The sequence below is a fragment of the Pristiophorus japonicus genome, chromosome 1 (assembly GCF_044704955.1).
Source record: "Pristiophorus japonicus isolate sPriJap1 chromosome 1, sPriJap1.hap1, whole genome shotgun sequence".
Classification (NCBI taxonomy): Eukaryota; Metazoa; Chordata; class Chondrichthyes; family Pristiophoridae; genus Pristiophorus; species Pristiophorus japonicus.
In genome coordinates, this window is record NC_091977.1 from 454,565,078 (window position 1) to 454,583,896 (window position 18,819).

The 18,819-nt window shown below is 42.3% G+C and overlaps 1 protein-coding gene across 1 annotated transcript in view; it reads left to right on the forward strand.

Moving 5' to 3' along the window:
* LOC139276058 (transcription factor E2F5-like) overlaps nucleotides 1–15,414 on the forward strand; it is a 42,009-nt gene extending 26,595 nt beyond the window's left edge. The window contains exons 6-9 of the mRNA XM_070893480.1: nucleotides 6,492–6,756; nucleotides 7,120–7,329; nucleotides 9,179–9,223; nucleotides 14,662–15,414. Coding sequence (XP_070749581.1) covers nucleotides 6,492–6,756; nucleotides 7,120–7,329; nucleotides 9,179–9,223; nucleotides 14,662–14,777 — 636 coding nt within the window. The 3' untranslated portion in view covers nucleotides 14,778–15,414. The remainder of the gene's footprint in view (nucleotides 1–6,491; nucleotides 6,757–7,119; nucleotides 7,330–9,178; nucleotides 9,224–14,661) is intronic.
* The last annotated feature ends 3,405 nt before the right edge of the window (nucleotides 15,415–18,819 follow it).

Genomic DNA, 18,819 nt, shown 5'->3' on the forward strand with positions numbered 1-18,819 from the left:
GCCCTCCTGTGCAGCAGAGCCAACCACGGTGCCATGAACTTGGCTGCTGCTGCTCCCCCTTGATGAGTCATCCCCCTTAACAGTACTCAAAGCAGTGTATCTGTTTTGCAGGGGGATGACCGCAGGGGATCCCTGCACTACCTTCCTTGCACTGCTCTTCCTGTTGGTCTTCCATTCCCTGTCTGGCTGTGGACCCTTTACCTGCGGTAAGACCAACTCATTAAACGTGCTATTCACGTCATTCTCAGCATCGTGGATGCTCCAGAGTGAATCCACCTTCAGCTCCAATTCCGCAACGCGGTCCATCAGGAACTGGAGGCGGATACACTTCCCGCACACGTAGTCGTCAGGGACACCAGAGGCGTCCCTGATTTCCCACATCGTACAGGAGGAGCATAACACGTGTCCGAGCACTCCTGCCATGACTTAACCCTTAGATACACTTAAATTGGCAACAACAGTGCTAAAAGTTACTCACTGATATAGAAAAGAAAAACTACTTGCCAATCACCAGCCAATCACTTACCCTCTTGGCTGTGACGTCACCTTTCTATTTCTTTCTGCTTTTTTGCCTTCTCCCTGTAGCTGCACCGGCTGGTCTTTGTAGGCCTCCGCCGATGCCTGGACTCGCGCCTCAGCGACCACGAACTCCCGCTGCCCCTCGCGGCCTTTATTGGCCTCCGCTGATCTCCGGACTCACGTCTCAGCGATCACGAACTCTCGGGGCCTTCATAGGGCTTTGCCGATCCCCGGACTCACGCCTCCCAGTCCACTTTAGCCAACTCTGCCTTCATACCTTTGTAGTCTCCTTTGTTTAAGCTTAGGACACTGGTTTGAGATCCAACTTTCTCACCCTCCAACTGAATTTGAAATTCAACCATGCCATGGTCACTCATTCATAAGAACATAAGACCAGAAGAATTAGGAACAGGAGTCGGCCATCTCGCCCCTCAAACCTGTTCCGCCATTCAACAAGATCATGGCTGATCTGGCCGTGGACTCAGCTCCACTTACCCGCCCGCTCCCCGTAAGCCTTAATTCCATTATTGGTTAAAAATCTATCTGTGACTTGAATACATTCAATGAGCTAGCCTCAACTGCTTCCTTGAGCAGAGAATTCCACAGATTCACAACCCTCTGCGAGAAGAAATTCCTTCTCAACTCGGTTTTAAATTGGCTCCCCGGTATTTTGAGGATTTGCCCCCTAGTTCTAGTCTCCCCGACCAGTGGAAACAACCTCTCTGCCTCTATCTTGTCTATCCCTTTCATGATTTTAAATGTTTCTATAAGATCACCCCTCATCCTTCTGAACTCCAACGAGTAAAGACCCAGTCCACTCAATCTATCATCATAAGGTAGCCCCCTCATCTGCGGAATCAGCCTAGTGAATCGTCTCCAAAGCTAGTATATCCTTCCTTAAGTAAGGTGACCAAAACTGCACGCAGTACTACAGGTGCGGCCTCACCAATACCCTATGCAGTTGCAGCACGACCTCCCTGCTTTTGTACTCCATCCCTCTCGCAATTAAGGCCAACATTCCATTTGCCTTCCTGATTACCTGCTGCACCTGCAAACTAACTTTTTGGGTTTCATGCACAAGGATCCCCAGGTCCCTCTGTACCACAGCATGTTGTAATTTCTCCCCATTCAAATAATATTCCCTTTCACTTTTTTTCCCCAAGGTGGATGACCTCACACTTTCCGACATTGTATTCCATCTGCCAAACCTTAGCCCATTCGCTTAACCTATCTAAATCTCTTTGCAACCTCTCTGTGTCCTCTACACAACCCGCTTTCCCACTAATCTTTGTGTCATCTGCAAATTTTGTTACACTACACTCTGTCCCCTCTTCCAGGTCATCTATGTATATTGTAAACAGTTGTGGTCCCAGCACCGATCCCTGTGGCACACCACTAACCACCGATTTCCAACCCGAAAAGGACCCATTTATCCCGACTCTCTGCTTTCTGTTAGCCAGCCAATTCTTTATCCATGCTAATACATTTCCTCTGACTCCGCGTACCTTTATCTTCTGCAGTAACCTTTTGTGTGGCACCTCATCGAATGCCTTTTGGAAATCTAAATACACCACATTCATCGGTACACCCCTATCCACCATGCTCGTTATATCCTCAAAAAATTCCAGTAAATTAGTTAAACATGATTCCCCCTTCATGAATCCATGTTGCGTCTGCTTGATTGCACTATTCCTATCTAGATGTCCCGCTATTTCTTCCTTAATGATAGTTTCAAGCATTTTCCCCACTACAGATGTTAAACTAACCGGCTTATAGTTACCTGCCTTTTGTCTGCCCCCTTTTTTAAACAGAGGCGTTACATTAGCTGCATTCCAATCCGCTGGTACCTCCCCAGAGTCCAGAGAATTTTGGTAGATTATAACGAATGCATCTGCTATAACTTCCGCCATCTCTTTTAATACCCTGGGATGCATTTCATCAGGACCAGGGGACTTGTCTACCTTGAGTCCCATTAGCCTGTCCAACACTACCCCCCTAGTGATAGTGATTGTCTCAAGGTCCTCCCTTCCCACATTCTTGTGATCAGCAATTTTTGGCATGGTTTTTGTGTCTTCCACTGTGAAGACTGAAGCACAATAATTGTTTAAGGTCTCGGCCATTTCCACATTTCCCATTATTAAATCCCCCTTCTGATCTTCTAAGGGACCAACATTTACTTTAGTCACTCTTTTCCGTTTTATATATCGGTAAAAGCTTTTACTATCTGTTTTTATGTTTTGCGCAAGTTTATTTTCGTAATCTATCTTTCCTTTCTTTCTTGCTTTCTTAGTCATTCTTTGCTGTCGTTTAAAATTTTCCCAATCTTCTAGTTTCCCACTAATCTTGGCCACCTTATACGCATTGGTTTTTAATTTGATACTCTCCTTTATTTCCTTGGTTATCCACGGCTGGTTATCCCTTCTCTTACCGCCCTTTTTCACTGGAATATATTTTTGTTGCGCACTATGAAAGAGCTCTTAAAAGTCCTCCACTGTTCCTCAATTGTGCCACCGTTTAGTCTGTGTTTCCAGTCTACTTTAGCTAACTCTGCCCTCATCCCACTGTAGTCCCCTTTGTTTAAGCATAGTACGCTCGTTTGAGACACTACTTCCTCACCCTCAATCTGTATTACAAATTCAATCATACTGTGATCACTCATTCTGAGACGATCTTTTACTAGGAGATCGTTTATTATTCCTGTCTCATTACACAGGACCAGATCTAAGATAGCTTGCTCCCTTGTAGATTCTGTAACATACTGTTCTAAGAAACAATCCCGTATGCATTCTATGAATTCCTCCTCCAGGCTACCCCGTGCAATTTGATTTGACCAATCGATATGTAGGTTAAAATCATCCATGATTACTGCCGTTCCTTTTTCACGTGCCTCCATTATTCCCTTGATTATTGCGTGCCACACCGTGAAGTTATTATTTGGGGGCCTATAAACTATGCCCACCAGTGACTTTTTCCCCTTACTATCTCTAATCTCCACCCACAATGATTCAACATTTTGTTCATTAGAGCCAATATCGTCTCTCAACTGCCCTGATATCATCCTTTATTAACAGAGCTACCCCACCTCCTTTCCCTTCTTGTCTATCTTTCTGAACTGTCAGATACCCCTGTATGTTTAATTCCAGTCTTGGCCACCCTGCAACCACGTTTCTGTAATGGCCACCAAATCATACCCATTTGTAATGATTTGTGCCGTCAACTCATTTACTTTATTTTGAATGCTGCGTGCGTTTAGGTAGAATGTTTTAATACTAGTTTTTAAACCATGATTTTTAGTTTTGACCCCTCCTGCAGCCCTTTTATATTCAGTGGCCCTTTTTGTTTTTTGCCTTGGGTTTCTCTGCCCTCCACTTTTACTCATCTCCTTTCCTGGAGGATCCTTTACTAGGAGATCGTTTATTAATCCTGTCTCATTACACAGTACCAGATCTAAGATAGCCTGCTCCTTGGTTGGTTCCGCAACGTACTGTTCAAGGAAGCTATCCTGGATACGCTCTATGAACTCTTTCGCAAGGCTACCCTGGCCAATTTGCTTTGTCCAATCAATATGAAGTTTAAAATCGCCTATGATTATTGCCGTTCCTTTTTTACAAGCCTCCATTATTTCTTGGTTTATACTCCGTACAACAGTGTAGCTAGGTTAAGGGGCCTATAGACTATGCCCACCAGCGACCTTTTCCCCTTATTATTCCTTATCTCCACCCAAATTGATTCAACATCTTGATCTTCTGAGCCAATATCGTTTCTCACTAACGCACTGATCTCATTCTTTATTAAGAGAGCTACACAACCTCCTTTTCTTTTCTGTCTGTCCTTCTGAATTGTCAAATACCCCTGAATATTTAGTTCCCAGCCTTGGTCACCTTGCAACCATGTCTCTGTAATGGCTATCAGATCATACCCATTTGTATCTATTTGTGCTGTCAACTCATCGATTTTGTTACGAATGCTGCGTGTATTCAGTTAAAGAGCTTTTTAAAAAAAAAAAGTCACTTTTTTCCTGCTTTGCCCCCACTTTCTGATACACTTTTATGTTTATACATTCTGTCACGCTTTGGTTTTCATATCCTGCTGTGCTACCCTGCTCTATTGCCTTCTCCTAATTCTTTGACATTTAAAATTTCCGCTCACCTGAACCCTTCACCCCACTAATTAGTTTAAAGCCCTCTCTGCAGCCCTAGTTATTCGATTTGCCAGGATCCTCGTCCTAGCCCGGTCTAAGTGGAGCCCGTCCCAACTTAATAGCTCCCTCTTACCCCAGTACTGGTGCCAGTGTCCCCCGAACCAAAACTCATTTCTCCCCGCACCAGTTTTTGAGCCGCGTGTTTAACTATCTGATCTTATTTACCCTATGCAAATTTGCTCGTGGCTCAGCTAGTAATCCAGAGATTATTACCTTTTGTGGTTCTGCTTTTTAATTTGGCCCCGAGCTGCTCATAATCATTAAGCAGAACCTCTTTGTTTGTCCTACCTATGTCGTTGGTACCAATATGGACCACGACAACTGGATCATCTCCCTCCCATTCCAAGTTCCTCTCCAGCTCAGAGATGATGTCCTTAACCCTGGCACTGGGTATGCTGGACTGGAGTCACATAAAGGATAGACTGGGCAAGTACGGTATTTCTTCCCTGAAGGACTTTAGTGAACCAGTTGGGTTTTTACGACAGAAAGCTTTATGGTCACTTTTATTAATACTAGATTTTTATTATTTAAAAATAATAAAGATAATTAAAATTATCAAACTGCCATGATGGAATTTGCATTCTCTGGATTATTCCAGGCCTCTAGATTACTAATCCAGTAACAATAATCACACTACCATTTTCTTTATCATTTTTATGTCTACGGCCTTTCTCCTCTTTCTATTTCTAGGTTCTCTTTCCCCTGTCTTTCACTCTTTATGTATGCCTCATGTTCTGTCAGCAGGGACTTAGGATGTAGTAATGGAGGAGCTTCGGGACTCTCATGCTGGGCTGCAGCGAACAGTATCTATCCCCCTAATGATACTGTCCCCTACCACTACAACGTTTCTTTTTATTTCCCCCCCCCCCCCCCCCCCCCCACTTGAATGGCCCCCTGCACCACGGTGCTGTGGTCAGTTTGCTCATCCTTCCTGCAGTCCCTGTTCTCGTCCAGACAGGGAGTAAGAGCCTCGAACCTGTTGGACAAGAGCAAGGGCCGAGGCTCCTCCATTACTACATCCTAAGTCCCTGCTGACAGAACATGAGGCATACATAAAGAGTGAAAGACAGGGGAAAGAGAACCTAGAAATAGAAAGAGGAGAAAGGCCGTAGACATAAAAATGATAAAGAAAATGGTAGTGTGATTATTGTTACTGGATTAGTAATCTAGAGGCCTGGAATAATCCAGAGAATGCAAATTCCATCATGGCAGTTTGATAATTTTAATTATCTTTATTATTTTTAAATAATAAAAATCTAGTATTAATAAAAGTGACCATAAAGCTTTCTGTCGTAAAAACCCAACTGGTTCACTAAAGTCCTTCAGGGAAGAAATACCGTACTTGCCCAGTCTATCCTTTATGTGACTCCAGTCCAGCATCAATGTGGTTGACTCTTTACTGCCCTTTTGAAGTTGCCTAGCATGCTACTTAATTGTATCAGATTGCTACAACTTCACCACACAGACTGCAACAGTTCAAGAAAAAGGCCCATTATTATCTTCATAGGTCAACTAGATGTGCAGTAACTTCCAGCCTTGCCAGTGAAGCCCACGTTTAGAGAATTATTTATTTTTTAATTGGGAGAGCCATGGAGTAAGAGAATTAGTGTGGTACAAGCAGCAGCAATTGCATCAACAGTCTGTGAGCAGATACACCAGAGATCAACTTGTATCTTGTTTTTAAAAATGTGTATAAAATTGAATTATATATTTAAATATGTGTATTAACGATAGCAATTTAAAAGAATGTATTTTCTCCTCCCAATAAAAGGGACCAAATGGACAAAAGAAATACCAGATTAATTTGAAGAGTCAATTGGGACCTATTCATGTTCTACTTATTAATAAGGAGTCCAACTCCGCGAAGCCTGTAGTGTTTCCAGTTCCTCCACCAGACGATCTAATGCAACCACAACAAGATCTTGCAATACCACCATCCCCGCAAAAATTCCCTTCAACTCCACTTCCGTCAGACCGTGTTGCCTCCTTAAAGGAGCCATACCTTGTTCAGGTTCCAATACCCAGACAATCTCCTGGTGAGTGGTGGAAAATGAGTGACTTGCATTAACACAGGTTATGAACAAAAGATGCTCAGGCGTGGGTATATGTCATTGTATGTCACTAAATAAAACTGAATTTATTTTTAAGGTCGTAAACCTATAATATATAAATAACGCTAATGGAGCAACAATAATTGTAACTATTTCTCACTGCATACAAGTAATATTCTTCCAAAAGTCTTTGTACTTAACATTTGCAACATTAGTTTTCTTGGGTCATGATTTGCCTTGCAGTTATCGTACTTGTGTTTTCTTCAGTTGCCTTTTTTTTGTAAGGAAAAATAAGGCGATGTCTCTTCCCATGCGCTGATTTAAATGTTTTGACTATTTTTAAATCAGATTGTGGCCTGCAGCTGCCTGGTATTGCACCAGGTGCCCCTTACTCAAACATGGCAGATACATCAGAAATTTACAGAGGGATGACAACTGAATCACTGCAGAACATTCGGGAACAGAACGGATTACAATCACTGCTTCCAATAGAGGTTGGGAGCATTCTCAAACATTCACCAATGGTATATGAGCAAACAAAGACAGAAGAATCAAGTGGTAAGAAAAAATCTAGGGCAATCATTGTGGAGTTTGTGTAACACAAATAGCATTTATAACTGGGTTGGGCTTTTGTCTGTCATTTTTATTCTTGCTTATCTGGTTTGTCTCCACTTAACTCAGGCAAAAATTATATGTAATTTTAAATTGTAACTGCTTCATTTTCTTGGGCTGCAAAAATATAAACAGCTTCACAATATTAATCTATACAGGCTTGGAATGAGCACGTCCGTGTTCAGCTGTTAAAAAATAATCATGACTGTCTATTTTGCATTGTATGTTAGCTTTAGAGGTGGTGCTGTATCTGGAGGCACGGGCTAACGCAGTATCTTTTGTTAGTGTTCCTCGCCTCTGATTAGTGGAGTCTTGTTTACTTTGGTCGCACCTGTTTCGGCAAGATACCAGAGAATTGGCAGCACCTGTGGAATACCCAGTTTGAGTTGCTGCCTTCGAGAGAGATGGGCATATGTTGAAAAAACAAAATCATAAAGTATTGACCAACATTAATAATTTGGTGATGGTGTTCCTATGACATTGCTGCTCTTGCCCTCCTTAGGTTAGAGGTCACGGCTGGGTGCTGCTGTCAAAGTTAGCTTGGTAAGTTACAGTACTACATAGTGTAGCCACAGTGGGAGGGGGTGAATATTGAATCCAGTGAGCTGTGCATTGATCAAGTAGCCTGCTCTATTCTGGATAATATTAAACGACTTGAGTGTCGGTGTGGCTGCACCAATCCAAGCAAGTATTCCATTACACTCGTGACTTGAGCCTATTAAATATTGGAGAGGGTTTGAGGAATCAGAAAGTGAGCCACTTGTCACACTTAATGGTGGAAATACTTGTGCTACACAAAACTGTCTGCAAACTTGCTGGATTATCTTAATAGTGGGACTATCGCTTTAAGAGCCTTTTGCCAATATGTAGCCTGTAGCTAAACAAATGGCTAATGTGTGCTATTTTGCAGAGGAGGTGGGCAGAATACAGGATTTGAGTACAATGCAACACTTGTGTTCATTTTTTTTTAACTATTAAAAGCTTGTGCAATCCACTGCATGCAAAGTACAACTAATTAATCCTTAGTTGAAATTTTTTCATAGCTTTGTTTCATTTTCTGCTGCTTTTATTCTCAATTTACTAAGTGCCAGCCTGCCCTCGGAGGTTAAGGTAATGTCCTGCAACCAATTGAATAGAAATGTAAAAAGCCACTTTGGTCCATCTGGCTGGCTTCAGGAGTTCTTTTAAATTTGGTCACCTGAGCACAAGAAGTGCTCTTCACCTATCCTGCTCCTTATTGCCACGAGAAGAAAGGTTACATTCAATTATATCCAATGGTTTATGGTGTGGGATCCAAATTAAACTATAATTTATAGTACTAAATATCTGTAACCTAATTATTTGTGCCCTTTGAACAAATATCAGCTGGTCAAATGATTCTCCTATTAATGCTACCTGTTGGCAAGATGCAAATCAGCCGAAGGAATTTGAATGCTAGTACAGTAACAACAAGCCTCGAGCAAGTGACAGGCTGATATATCAACATAGATGCTTGAAGTAATGTGTGTCTTCGCCAACTATTGCCTGGACAAAAGTGCTCAACCCTAAATCCTGGCGAGGTAATATTATGAGTGTGTTACCTGTGATACGTTGACTGAAGAGGAGCAGGTGAACTGTAATCTGATATTCTTGCCCTTGCAGAATTTCCCCTGACCCTGATTGCAAGCTTTTGAGAGAATGAACCCTTTGATAAAGACAATGTGCTCAATGATTCTGTGACCTTTTGGAGATCTCTGGTTACATGCATTTGACTTTTTTTCTAGCTAAACCTGTAAAACATTTGTTTTTATTTCAGGAGCTATTGATGCAGATATTATGGATGAATTCATGTCATCAGATGGTATGTTTTATTCTACTGTGTGAATCTTAGATTTGTTTTATTTCTTAAAGAACCAATGTATCTCCTGCAAGTATAACAAATGTTTGACAAATTTGCTGGAGTTCTTTGAGGATGTAACGAGCAGGGTGGATAAGGGGGAACCGGTGGATGTGGTGTATTTGGATTTCCAGAATGCATTCGATAAGTGGCCACATAAAAGGTTACTGCACGTGATAAAAGTTCATAGGGTTGGGGGTAATATATTAGTATGGATAGCGGATTGGCTAACTAACAGAAAACAGAGAGTTGCGATAAATGGGTAATTTTCCGGTTGGCAATCAGTAACTAGTGGGGTGTCACAGGGATCGGTGCTGGGGCTTCAACTATTTATAATCTATATTAATGACTTGGATGTAGGGACCGAGTGTAATGTAACCAAGTTTGCTGATGATACAAAGATGGGTGGGAAAGCAAATTGTGAGGAGGACACAAAACATCTGCAAAGAGATATAGAAAGTGAGTGGACAAAAATTTGGCAGATGGCGTTTAATATGGGAAAATGTGAGGTTATCCACTTTGTCAGAAAAAATAGAAAAGAAATTATTATTTAAATGGAGAAAAATTGTAAAGTGCCGCCCCGTACAGAGGGACCTGGGGGTCCTTGTGCATGAAACACAAAAAGTTAGTATGCAGATACAGCAAATAATCAGGAAGGCAAATGGAATGCTGGCCTTTATTGCAAGGGGAATGGAGTATAAAAGTAGAGAAGTCCTGCTACAACTGTACAAGGTATTGGTGAGGTCACCTGGAGTACTGTGTACAGTTTTGATCTCCGTATTTAAGGAAGCATTATACAGTTGAGTGTCCCGAATCCAACAACCTCGAGTCCGAGCTGGTTTTCCTGTGTTTCCGGACATCGGAACGTGTTTCTGACGTCCGAAATCCGGAAACACCCGAGCCCAGGTTCAAAAGGTGGGGTGGGGGGGGAGTTGCCCTCGGAGGAGCTGTTCGGGTCGTCATCCCCATCCAGGAGGTGTTCGGGCGGGGCCCCGCCGAGTAGGAGGTCGTCGTCGGGCCGGCGAGGCAAGGCCCCGAGGTCGGCTGGGTCGACGGTCCGGATTCCGGAACATTTTACGCATTCCGGACGACCCTGCCACGGATCGTCCCGGATTCAGGAACTCTGGATTTTGGATGCTCGACCTGTACTTGCATTGGAGGCTGTTCAGAGAAGGTTTACTATGTTGATTCCGTAGATGAGGGGGTTGACTTACAAAGATAGGCTGAGTAGGTTGGGCCTATACTCATTGGAGTTCAGAAGAATGAGAGGTGATCTTATCGCAACATATAAGATAATGCGGGGGCTCGACAAGGTGGATGCAGAGAGGATATTTCCACTCATAGGGGAAACTAAAACTAGGGGACATAGTTTTAAATGGGCGGCCCCTTATTTTGAGACTGAGATGAGGAGGAATTTCTTCTCTGAAGGTTGTAAATCTATGGAATTCTCTACCCCAGAGAGCTGTGGAGGCTGGGTCATTGAATATATTTAAAGCGGAGATGGACAGATTTTTGAGTGATAAGGGAATAAAGGGTTATGGGGAGTGGACAGGGAAGTGGAGCTGAGTCCATGATCAGATCAGCCATGATCTTGTTAAATGACGGAGCAGGCTCGAGGGGCCAAATGGCCTACTCCTGCTCCCTATTTCTTATGTTCTTATAACCTTCTCATTCTTTGAAAGAAATTTAGCCTCCACATAAATACAAGATTTTGTGTTGATCCACGGGGTAAAATACCTAAAAATACTGTAACTATTAACACAAAAGAACATAAAAATTAGGAACAGGATTAGGCCATCTAGCCCCTCGAGCCTGCTCCGCCATTCAACAAGATCATGGCTGATCTGGCCGTGGACTCAGGTCCACTTACCCGCCCGCTCCCTGTAACCTTTAATTCCCTTATTGATTAAAAATCTATCTATCTGTGATTTGAATATATTCAATGAGCTAGCCTCAACTGCTTCCTTGGGCAGAGAATTCCACACATTCACAACCCTCTGGGAAAAGAAATTCCTTCTCAACTCAGTTTTAAATTGGCTCCCCTGTATTTTGAGGCTGTGCCCCCTAGTTCTAGTCTCACCGACCAGTGGAAACAACCTCTCTGCCTCCATCTTGTCTATCCCTTTCATTATTTTAAATGTTTCTATAAGATCACCCCTCATCCTTCTGAACTCCCAACGAGTAAAGACCCAGTCTACTCAATCTATCATCATAAGGTAACCCTCTCATCTCCGGAATCAGCCTAGTGAATCGTCTCTGTACCCCCTCCAAAGCTAGTATATCCTTCCTTAAGTAAGGTGACCAAAACTGCACGCAGTACTCCAGGTGTGGCCTCACCAATACGCTATACAGTTACAGAAGGACCTCCCTGCTTTTGTACTCCATCTCTCTCGCAATGAAGGCCAACATTCCATTCGCCTTCTTGATTATCTGCTGCACCTGCAAACTAACTTTTTGGGATTCATGCACAAGGACCCCCAGGTCCCTCTGCACCGCAGCATGTTGTAATTTCTCCCCATTCAAATAATATTCCCTTTTACTGTTTTTATTCCCCCCCCCAAGGTGGATGACCTCACACTTTCCGACATTGTATTCCATCTGCCAAACCTTAGCCCATTCGCTTAACCTATCTAAATCTCTTTGCAGCCTCTCTCCCACTAATCTTTGTGTCATCTGCAAATTTTGTTACACTACACTCTGTCTCCTCTTCCAGGTCATCTATGTATATTGTAAACAGTTGTGGTCCCAGCACCGATCCCTGTGGCACATCACTAACCACCGATTTCCAACCCGAAAAAGGACCCATTTATCCCGACTCTCTGCTTTCTGTTAGCCAGCCAATTCTATATCCATGCTAATACATTGCCTCTGACTCCGCGTACCTTTATCCTCTGCAGTAACCTTTTGTGTGGCACCTTATCGAATGTCTTTTGAAAATCTAAATACACCACATCCATCGGTACACCTCTATCCACCATGCTCGTTATATCCTCAAAGAATTCCAGTAAAATAGTTAAACATGATTTCCCCTTCATGAATCCATGCTGCGTCTGCTTGATTGCACTATTCCTATCTAGATGTCCCGCTATTTCTTCCTTAATGATAGCTTCAAGCATTTTCCCCACTACAGATGTTAAACTAACCGGCCTATAGTTACCTGGCTTTTGTCTGCCCCCTTTTTTAAACAGAGGTGTTACATTTGAGAGAGTTAACTTGAATCTCACTCTTCTTCCTCTGGTGCCTTACATACAACAATGTTGAGACCCAATCAATAAAAGCACCAGAGCACTAAATTATAAAGCAGCTTCCAGCTATGCAAGGTCAGAGGAAAAGATGATAAGGAACTTTTTATGTAATGGTTGAATTTCTTTTAAAAGGCCAAAGCTACAGTAAGGAAACAAACATTTTCTCTCATTTGTTCAACCACTACAAAAAATATACCAAAATAGTACAGAACTTGAATGAGAAAAAAAATACTTGAAGGAGAAAAAATTGCAGGGCTGTGGGGAAAGATTGAGGGATTGGGACTAACTAGAATGCTCTTCGACAGAGCCGGTGCAGACTCGATGGGCCAAATTGCCTCATTTTGTGCTGTACTATTCTATGATTCTATGAACTGGAAAGTAGGTCTTCAGACCAGCTTGAAACACAACAGCACTAAATTGCTTTCTTCACTTGCTAGCTTACGATAAACTGTAATGTTTGTTATTAAAGGCATGCATGCTGCTTCAGTCCACCATCTTGCAGGCAGCCTCCCCAGAAATTGGGGTGATTCCATGATCCACTGCAACAGTAGGGAACAGCGCTCACAGTACATCTCAGAAAATTTTGCATATGCAGCCCCTGATTTTCAACTATTAATTTTATCGCATGATTTCAGAAGAGACATTCCTTGCACGTGCTGCTCCCTGCTGGAAGTGCCAGATCATGAATTACCTCTAATCCCTGTATACTTGCTCTCAAAATAGCCACAGTTAAGTGTCCGCTCAGATTAAAGTCTAGTCTGGATCTTGCATAATATTTACAGCACGGAAACAGGCCATTCAGCCGAATAGCTCCATGGCGGTATTTATGCTCCAGATGACCCTCCACCTATTCTATTTCATCTAACCTCATCAACGTATCCTTTCTCTCTCGTGTTTATCTAGCTTTCCCTTAAATGCATCTATGCTAGTCGCCTCAACTACTCCTTGTGGTAGCGAGTTCCATGTTCTAACCTCTCTCTGGGTAAAGAATTCCCGATTGGATTTATTAGTGACTGTCTTATATTTATGGTCCCTACTTCTGGTTTCCCCATAAATGGAAACATCTTCTCTACGTCTACCCTATCAAACTCTTTCAGAATCTTAAAGACCTCAGAATCTTAAAAAATCAGGTCACCCCTCCCTCAGCCTTCTCTTTTCTAGAGAAAAGGGCCCCAGCTTGTTCAGCCTTTCCTGATAAGTTTCCTCTCAGTTCTGATATCATTCTTGTGACTCTTTTTTGCACCTTCTCCAGTGCTTCTATGTCCTTTTTATAATATGGGGACTATAACTGTTCACAGTACTCCATCTAATCAAGGTTCTGTACAAGTTAAACATAACTTCTCTGCTATTCAGTTCTAAGAACCCACAAACTTCTGATGGAAGCAAAAGTGCACCCAACTGAGCCAAATACCAAAGGAAGAACCTCTGCTCAGTGTGATGAATGCATGTAATAATCTGCCAGATAGGTTAGTAGAGGCAAATAGGTATGTGCAAAATGAAACTGGATACTGTAATTGTAGAGTCAGGATATTAGTGGGATGAGCTTTGATGGGTCAAATGAAATTTTTGTTCTTAAACTGGTGCTCAGCGAGTTCATCCAGTGAGTACCTTGATCATACAGACTAGGAAAAACACGAGTGTTTCTCCTGCTCAACCCCTATAACTTTGGCGGAAGAGCCCCAGATGTTTGTGGCACTCAATGGACAATTGGAAGAATTCCCTTGAAAATCTACCCATCCCTGGATTTTATCCCCAATCGATGCTGCATCTGCTGATCTCTACCAGGGGTGGATGGTAAGAGTGCTACAATTGGCCTCAGTGCCCTCGGTTAGGGAGGAAAAATCGGAGAGTCGCTGATGGTAGAGCACGTGTATGGACTCTGTGAGGACAGAATCGGCCTCAGCTGTGATACTCCTACAACTGCACAACCTGCCAATATTCATTAAGGCTCACGAATGAATAATAGCCACTTAGACAATCCATTGTATGGAATCTGCAACGGAGAAAATATATCCCAGCGAGGAGCAACCACCTTCAGTAGATGGGAGAAAATTGTGGACAAGGAAAACAAAAAAGTCACTGTTTACAGCAGGTGACTGAAAATGTGTTTTGATTTTAAGTGGTTTTCCTCAGTAACATGCTCTGTTTATCCTACAGTGTTTCCTCTTCTTCGGCTTTCCCCTCCGCCAGTTGATGAATACAGTTTCAACCTGGATGAAAATGAAGGAGTCTGTGATCTTTTTGATGTACAGATATTGAATTGCCGGTTTTAACCAGTGTGATCATCTTACCGAGATATCATATCTACCTCTGGACCACCAGTTCAGCCTTCAGAAACTACTTTGTTCCTATTTGTGAAGTTCTGTACAGCATTATGGTCAAGTCAAAAGTTTAAGGTTTCTGAACTTGTGTCCTTTTACATGTTTAAGTCCGACAAGGACATTTTTTATATAATGGTTCAGTTTGTTTCATAACACTGCCATGTAGCACATGATAGAATATTTTTTTTTCTTCCAATTGAAGGTGATACTGCCATGGAATAATCTCATTAATGTTGCAACAAAAAAGTATTTACTTCACTAATGACTTTTCTACTGCCTTTTTTAATAGGGTGGCAGAGAAAATTGATTATTTTTATATTCTGCACACTTTTTAAGTGCCTTTTGGTTCTTGCACTTTAGGAGACATTATTGTCTTGTAATTTACAGGAAAACCTGTCTCAGTTTAGAACTGATTTAAGTAGTCTCCTAATGTGCTGTTAGTTGATCACAAAAGCTGTTTGTTTCTATAAACAAATGGTCTTTTTAGACCAATTTCACTGTACTTTTACTATTCCAGCATACTTTTAGATTGGAGAGGTGGGGGTGAAGGATATCCAATAACATTAAATGGCCAAAAGACCTAACTTAATCCAGCTGTAATGTCTTTCATATCTACAGTATATACTAAAATCTACCGGTGAGTGACTAATCACTGCAGATTACAACAAATAGACAGTAAATGGATTGTTTAGTTTTTGGTAGCTTATTGGTAATTATGCAAATAACTTTAAATATACCCTGTCTCCTCTAACTGTTCAGCTGTTCAAATAGATTTGTGACATAACTTGGATAACTCCAATTGGTCTAAATGTTTGCTTGAGCCAGACTATCTTGTACATCTCATGAAATGTTTACAGTATGTATTTTATATAAGAGGATAAAATTGTCCCTTGGAGTGCCTCTAGTGTAGAATTACAAACAAGAAAGTTCTTTGTACTATTCAGTTTTTATATGGACCAAAGTTTTTTTTTTAAGTCACAAAAGATTAAACTGTCATGTCTCTGCTTTTGCAGTCCTTTCTTAACACAAGTCTCTAAAGTAAACTAAGGGTTGTCAGCTTATCTGGTTTCTTGCATTGCTATACTTAACAGCCGTAGAGCAGGATTCTGGAATTTCAGCCCTATGGGTATAGTAATATTTTATTAGGTCGTGAAAAAATGCAGATCATTTGTCACAGCTGATAGTCACATATCTCAACCTGCCATTTTGCTTTTAATGTCTTCACAGGAATAACACTAATTCCTTTAAGGTGATGGGTAGATCACCTGTCCTTGTTTTCTGCCAAACCCTGTTAATCTAACCAAACAGAACTGCAAGAGCAGTCCACAGTGACTTCCCCTCTAAAATGTTCCTTGCCTATGGGGCTACTTTTTGCTTCTCCTAGCCAGCTTCAAGTACCAAACTACACTGTGCAGGCTACCTACTACATTGCTCAATGGTGGAGCCCTGGGAATTTGCAATGTGGATATTACTATTTCCAGTTTCTAAATCAAGATTACTGCAAAGATTGGTTGTAATGGCAGGCAAAAGGAAAAATTAACTCCCTTTATAAGAGAGCTGATCTCAAATTGTACCAGCATTCCATTTTCTTATTTGTTCTGGATACACCTGTGGGTCCCTGCTTGCACTTCTCAATTAGCCAATATCTTGTTGATATCCACGTCACTGGCTGCTCAAGAGGTGAAAGCTTCAGGAAATCCAGTATGTGATACCAGTCCTACCTCCTTTTTTGCATCAGGCCATCTATAGGACAGATGGAACTTCCATCTTCTCCAGTAGGAATTTCCCTCTTTGGGGACGGAATGTGATCAGGATGTTCCCAAGTGGAATCCCCGTGTATTCGAGGTTTCCTTCAATCTTCTGCCAAAGTTACGCGAATGAGGGAACCCCCAAAATTCCTTTGGCATTGGTGTTTGCTTTATCCCAGCATTACACCCTAGGCCTAAGGTAATTTGGGGCGATTTTCTTTGTAGGTTTGTCATCTTTGACCTATTGCTCATAACTATGAGAGTTTAAAGAATGTTACAAATAGGCTAGACTTTCCCTAAAGTCCCTCACTGCCCGATTGCTGCCCAGAAACACCACTAAGGTTCTGCAACTAATGCTGGCGAAAATTTCCATAATAAAGGTAAGAAATACCGCCCAGCGAGAAAATGGATCTTGCACCAAGATTCTCGGCAGTTAAAGCTGAAACTGGGGAAAACGGGCATTTCTTACCGGAATGGACAGTAAGTATTTAAAATTTAGTACAAGACTGCAGTTGGGGGGGGGGGGGGGGGGGATCTTTAAAAGTATTTTTTCACTTTTTAAAAAAAAGTTATAAAATATTCTCAACAGTTTTTAAGATAATCGGCGTTTTAGAATTTTAATAATAAAAAATCTCTTAACTTACCTTTCTTTGCGGGGTACTCATCTACCGCCGTGCTTCAAGCAGTTTTCGTGGGCAGTTTCCTCAGCAGTATGTAAGAGCCCTGGTTGAAGCCAAACAAATCCTGGCAGTTTTCTCGGCGATACATGTGGGCGGTTGCTCCCCAGTGGTCTTTCGAAATGTGGCTAAAAACCTTTAAAAATTAAAGGGGAAACTTTTGCCGGAGGGTTTCTCAAAAAAAACCCCAGCTAAACCACCGAAAATGAAGGCAAAAGTCTACCCCTATATTATAAATTGGGGGAGGGGGTCTTGGGTTGTCCCATGATGGTGAATTCTCAGTCTAAGAGTACTTGGAAAATAACAAGTGCATAAAAGTAAAATTATCTGCCTTTTTGATTTGGATTTAAAAAGAAAACAATTTACCCTTGAACTCTTTCAAAGACTGTATCTGAAATAGATTTTAATGCAATATACGCAAGTGTATATCTGAGAAGTTGTATGTTAGAGAAGCAACTTCAAACTTAACACCATATCAATTCTGGAACCAAAATTGTAAATGTAATAGTTGAAGTACCTCAATAACAGGAAACAACAACATGTAGCACCTTTAACATGGAAAATGTCCCAGAGCTTCATAGAGGTGGAAATTTAAAATTGGGTGCTTAACCAAAGGAGTATTGGCCAAATAGGTGGATAAAGCGGTGGCTTTCAAGGAGAAGGTGGTGGCAAGGCAGAGGGGTTTAGAGATGAAAGTCCAGAGTGTCTTCTTAGGCAGTCCCTCGGAATCGAGGATGACTTGCTTCCACACAAAAAATGAGTTCTTATGTGACTAATGAGTTCTATGCGGGATCTACAGTCTCTGTTACAGGTGGAGCAGACGGTGGTTGAAGGAATGGATGGGTAGGAGGCCGTGTGCTCCATCCGCTGTTTATGTTTGGTTTCAGCTTGATCGAGGTGTAGAGACTTGGTGTTTTGCGCCTTCCCGGATGTTTTTCCTACACTTTATGCGGTCTTGGGCCAGGGATTCCCAGGTGTCGGTGGGGATGTTGCACTTTTTCAAGGAGGCATTGAGGGTGTCCTTGAAGCGTTTCCTCTGCCCAGCTGGGGCTCGTTTGCCGTGTCGGAGCTCCGAGTAGAGCACTTGTTTTGGATGTCTCATATCGGGCATGTGGATGGCATGGTCTATCCAACAGAGCTGATAGAGCGTGGTCAGTGCTTCGATGTTGGCCTGAGCGAGAACACTGACGTTGGAGCGCCTATCCTGCCAATGGACTTGCAGGATCTTGCGGAGGCAGCATTGGTGGTACTTCTCCAGTGCTTTGAGGTGCCTGCTACACATAGTCCATGTCTCTGAGGCATATAGGAAGGCGGGAATCACTACTGCTCTGTAGATCATGAGCTTGGTGCCAGGTTTGAGGTCTTGGTCTTCAAACACTCTCTTCCTCAGGCGACCGAAGGCTGCACTGGCACACTGAAGGCGGTGTTGGACTTCGTCATCGATGTTCGTCCTTGTTAACAGTAGGCTCCCAAAGTATGGAAAATGGTCCATGTTGTCCAAGGCCTCGTCATGGATTTTGATAATCCGGGAGCAGTGCTGCATGGTGGGTGCAGGTTGGTAGAGCACCT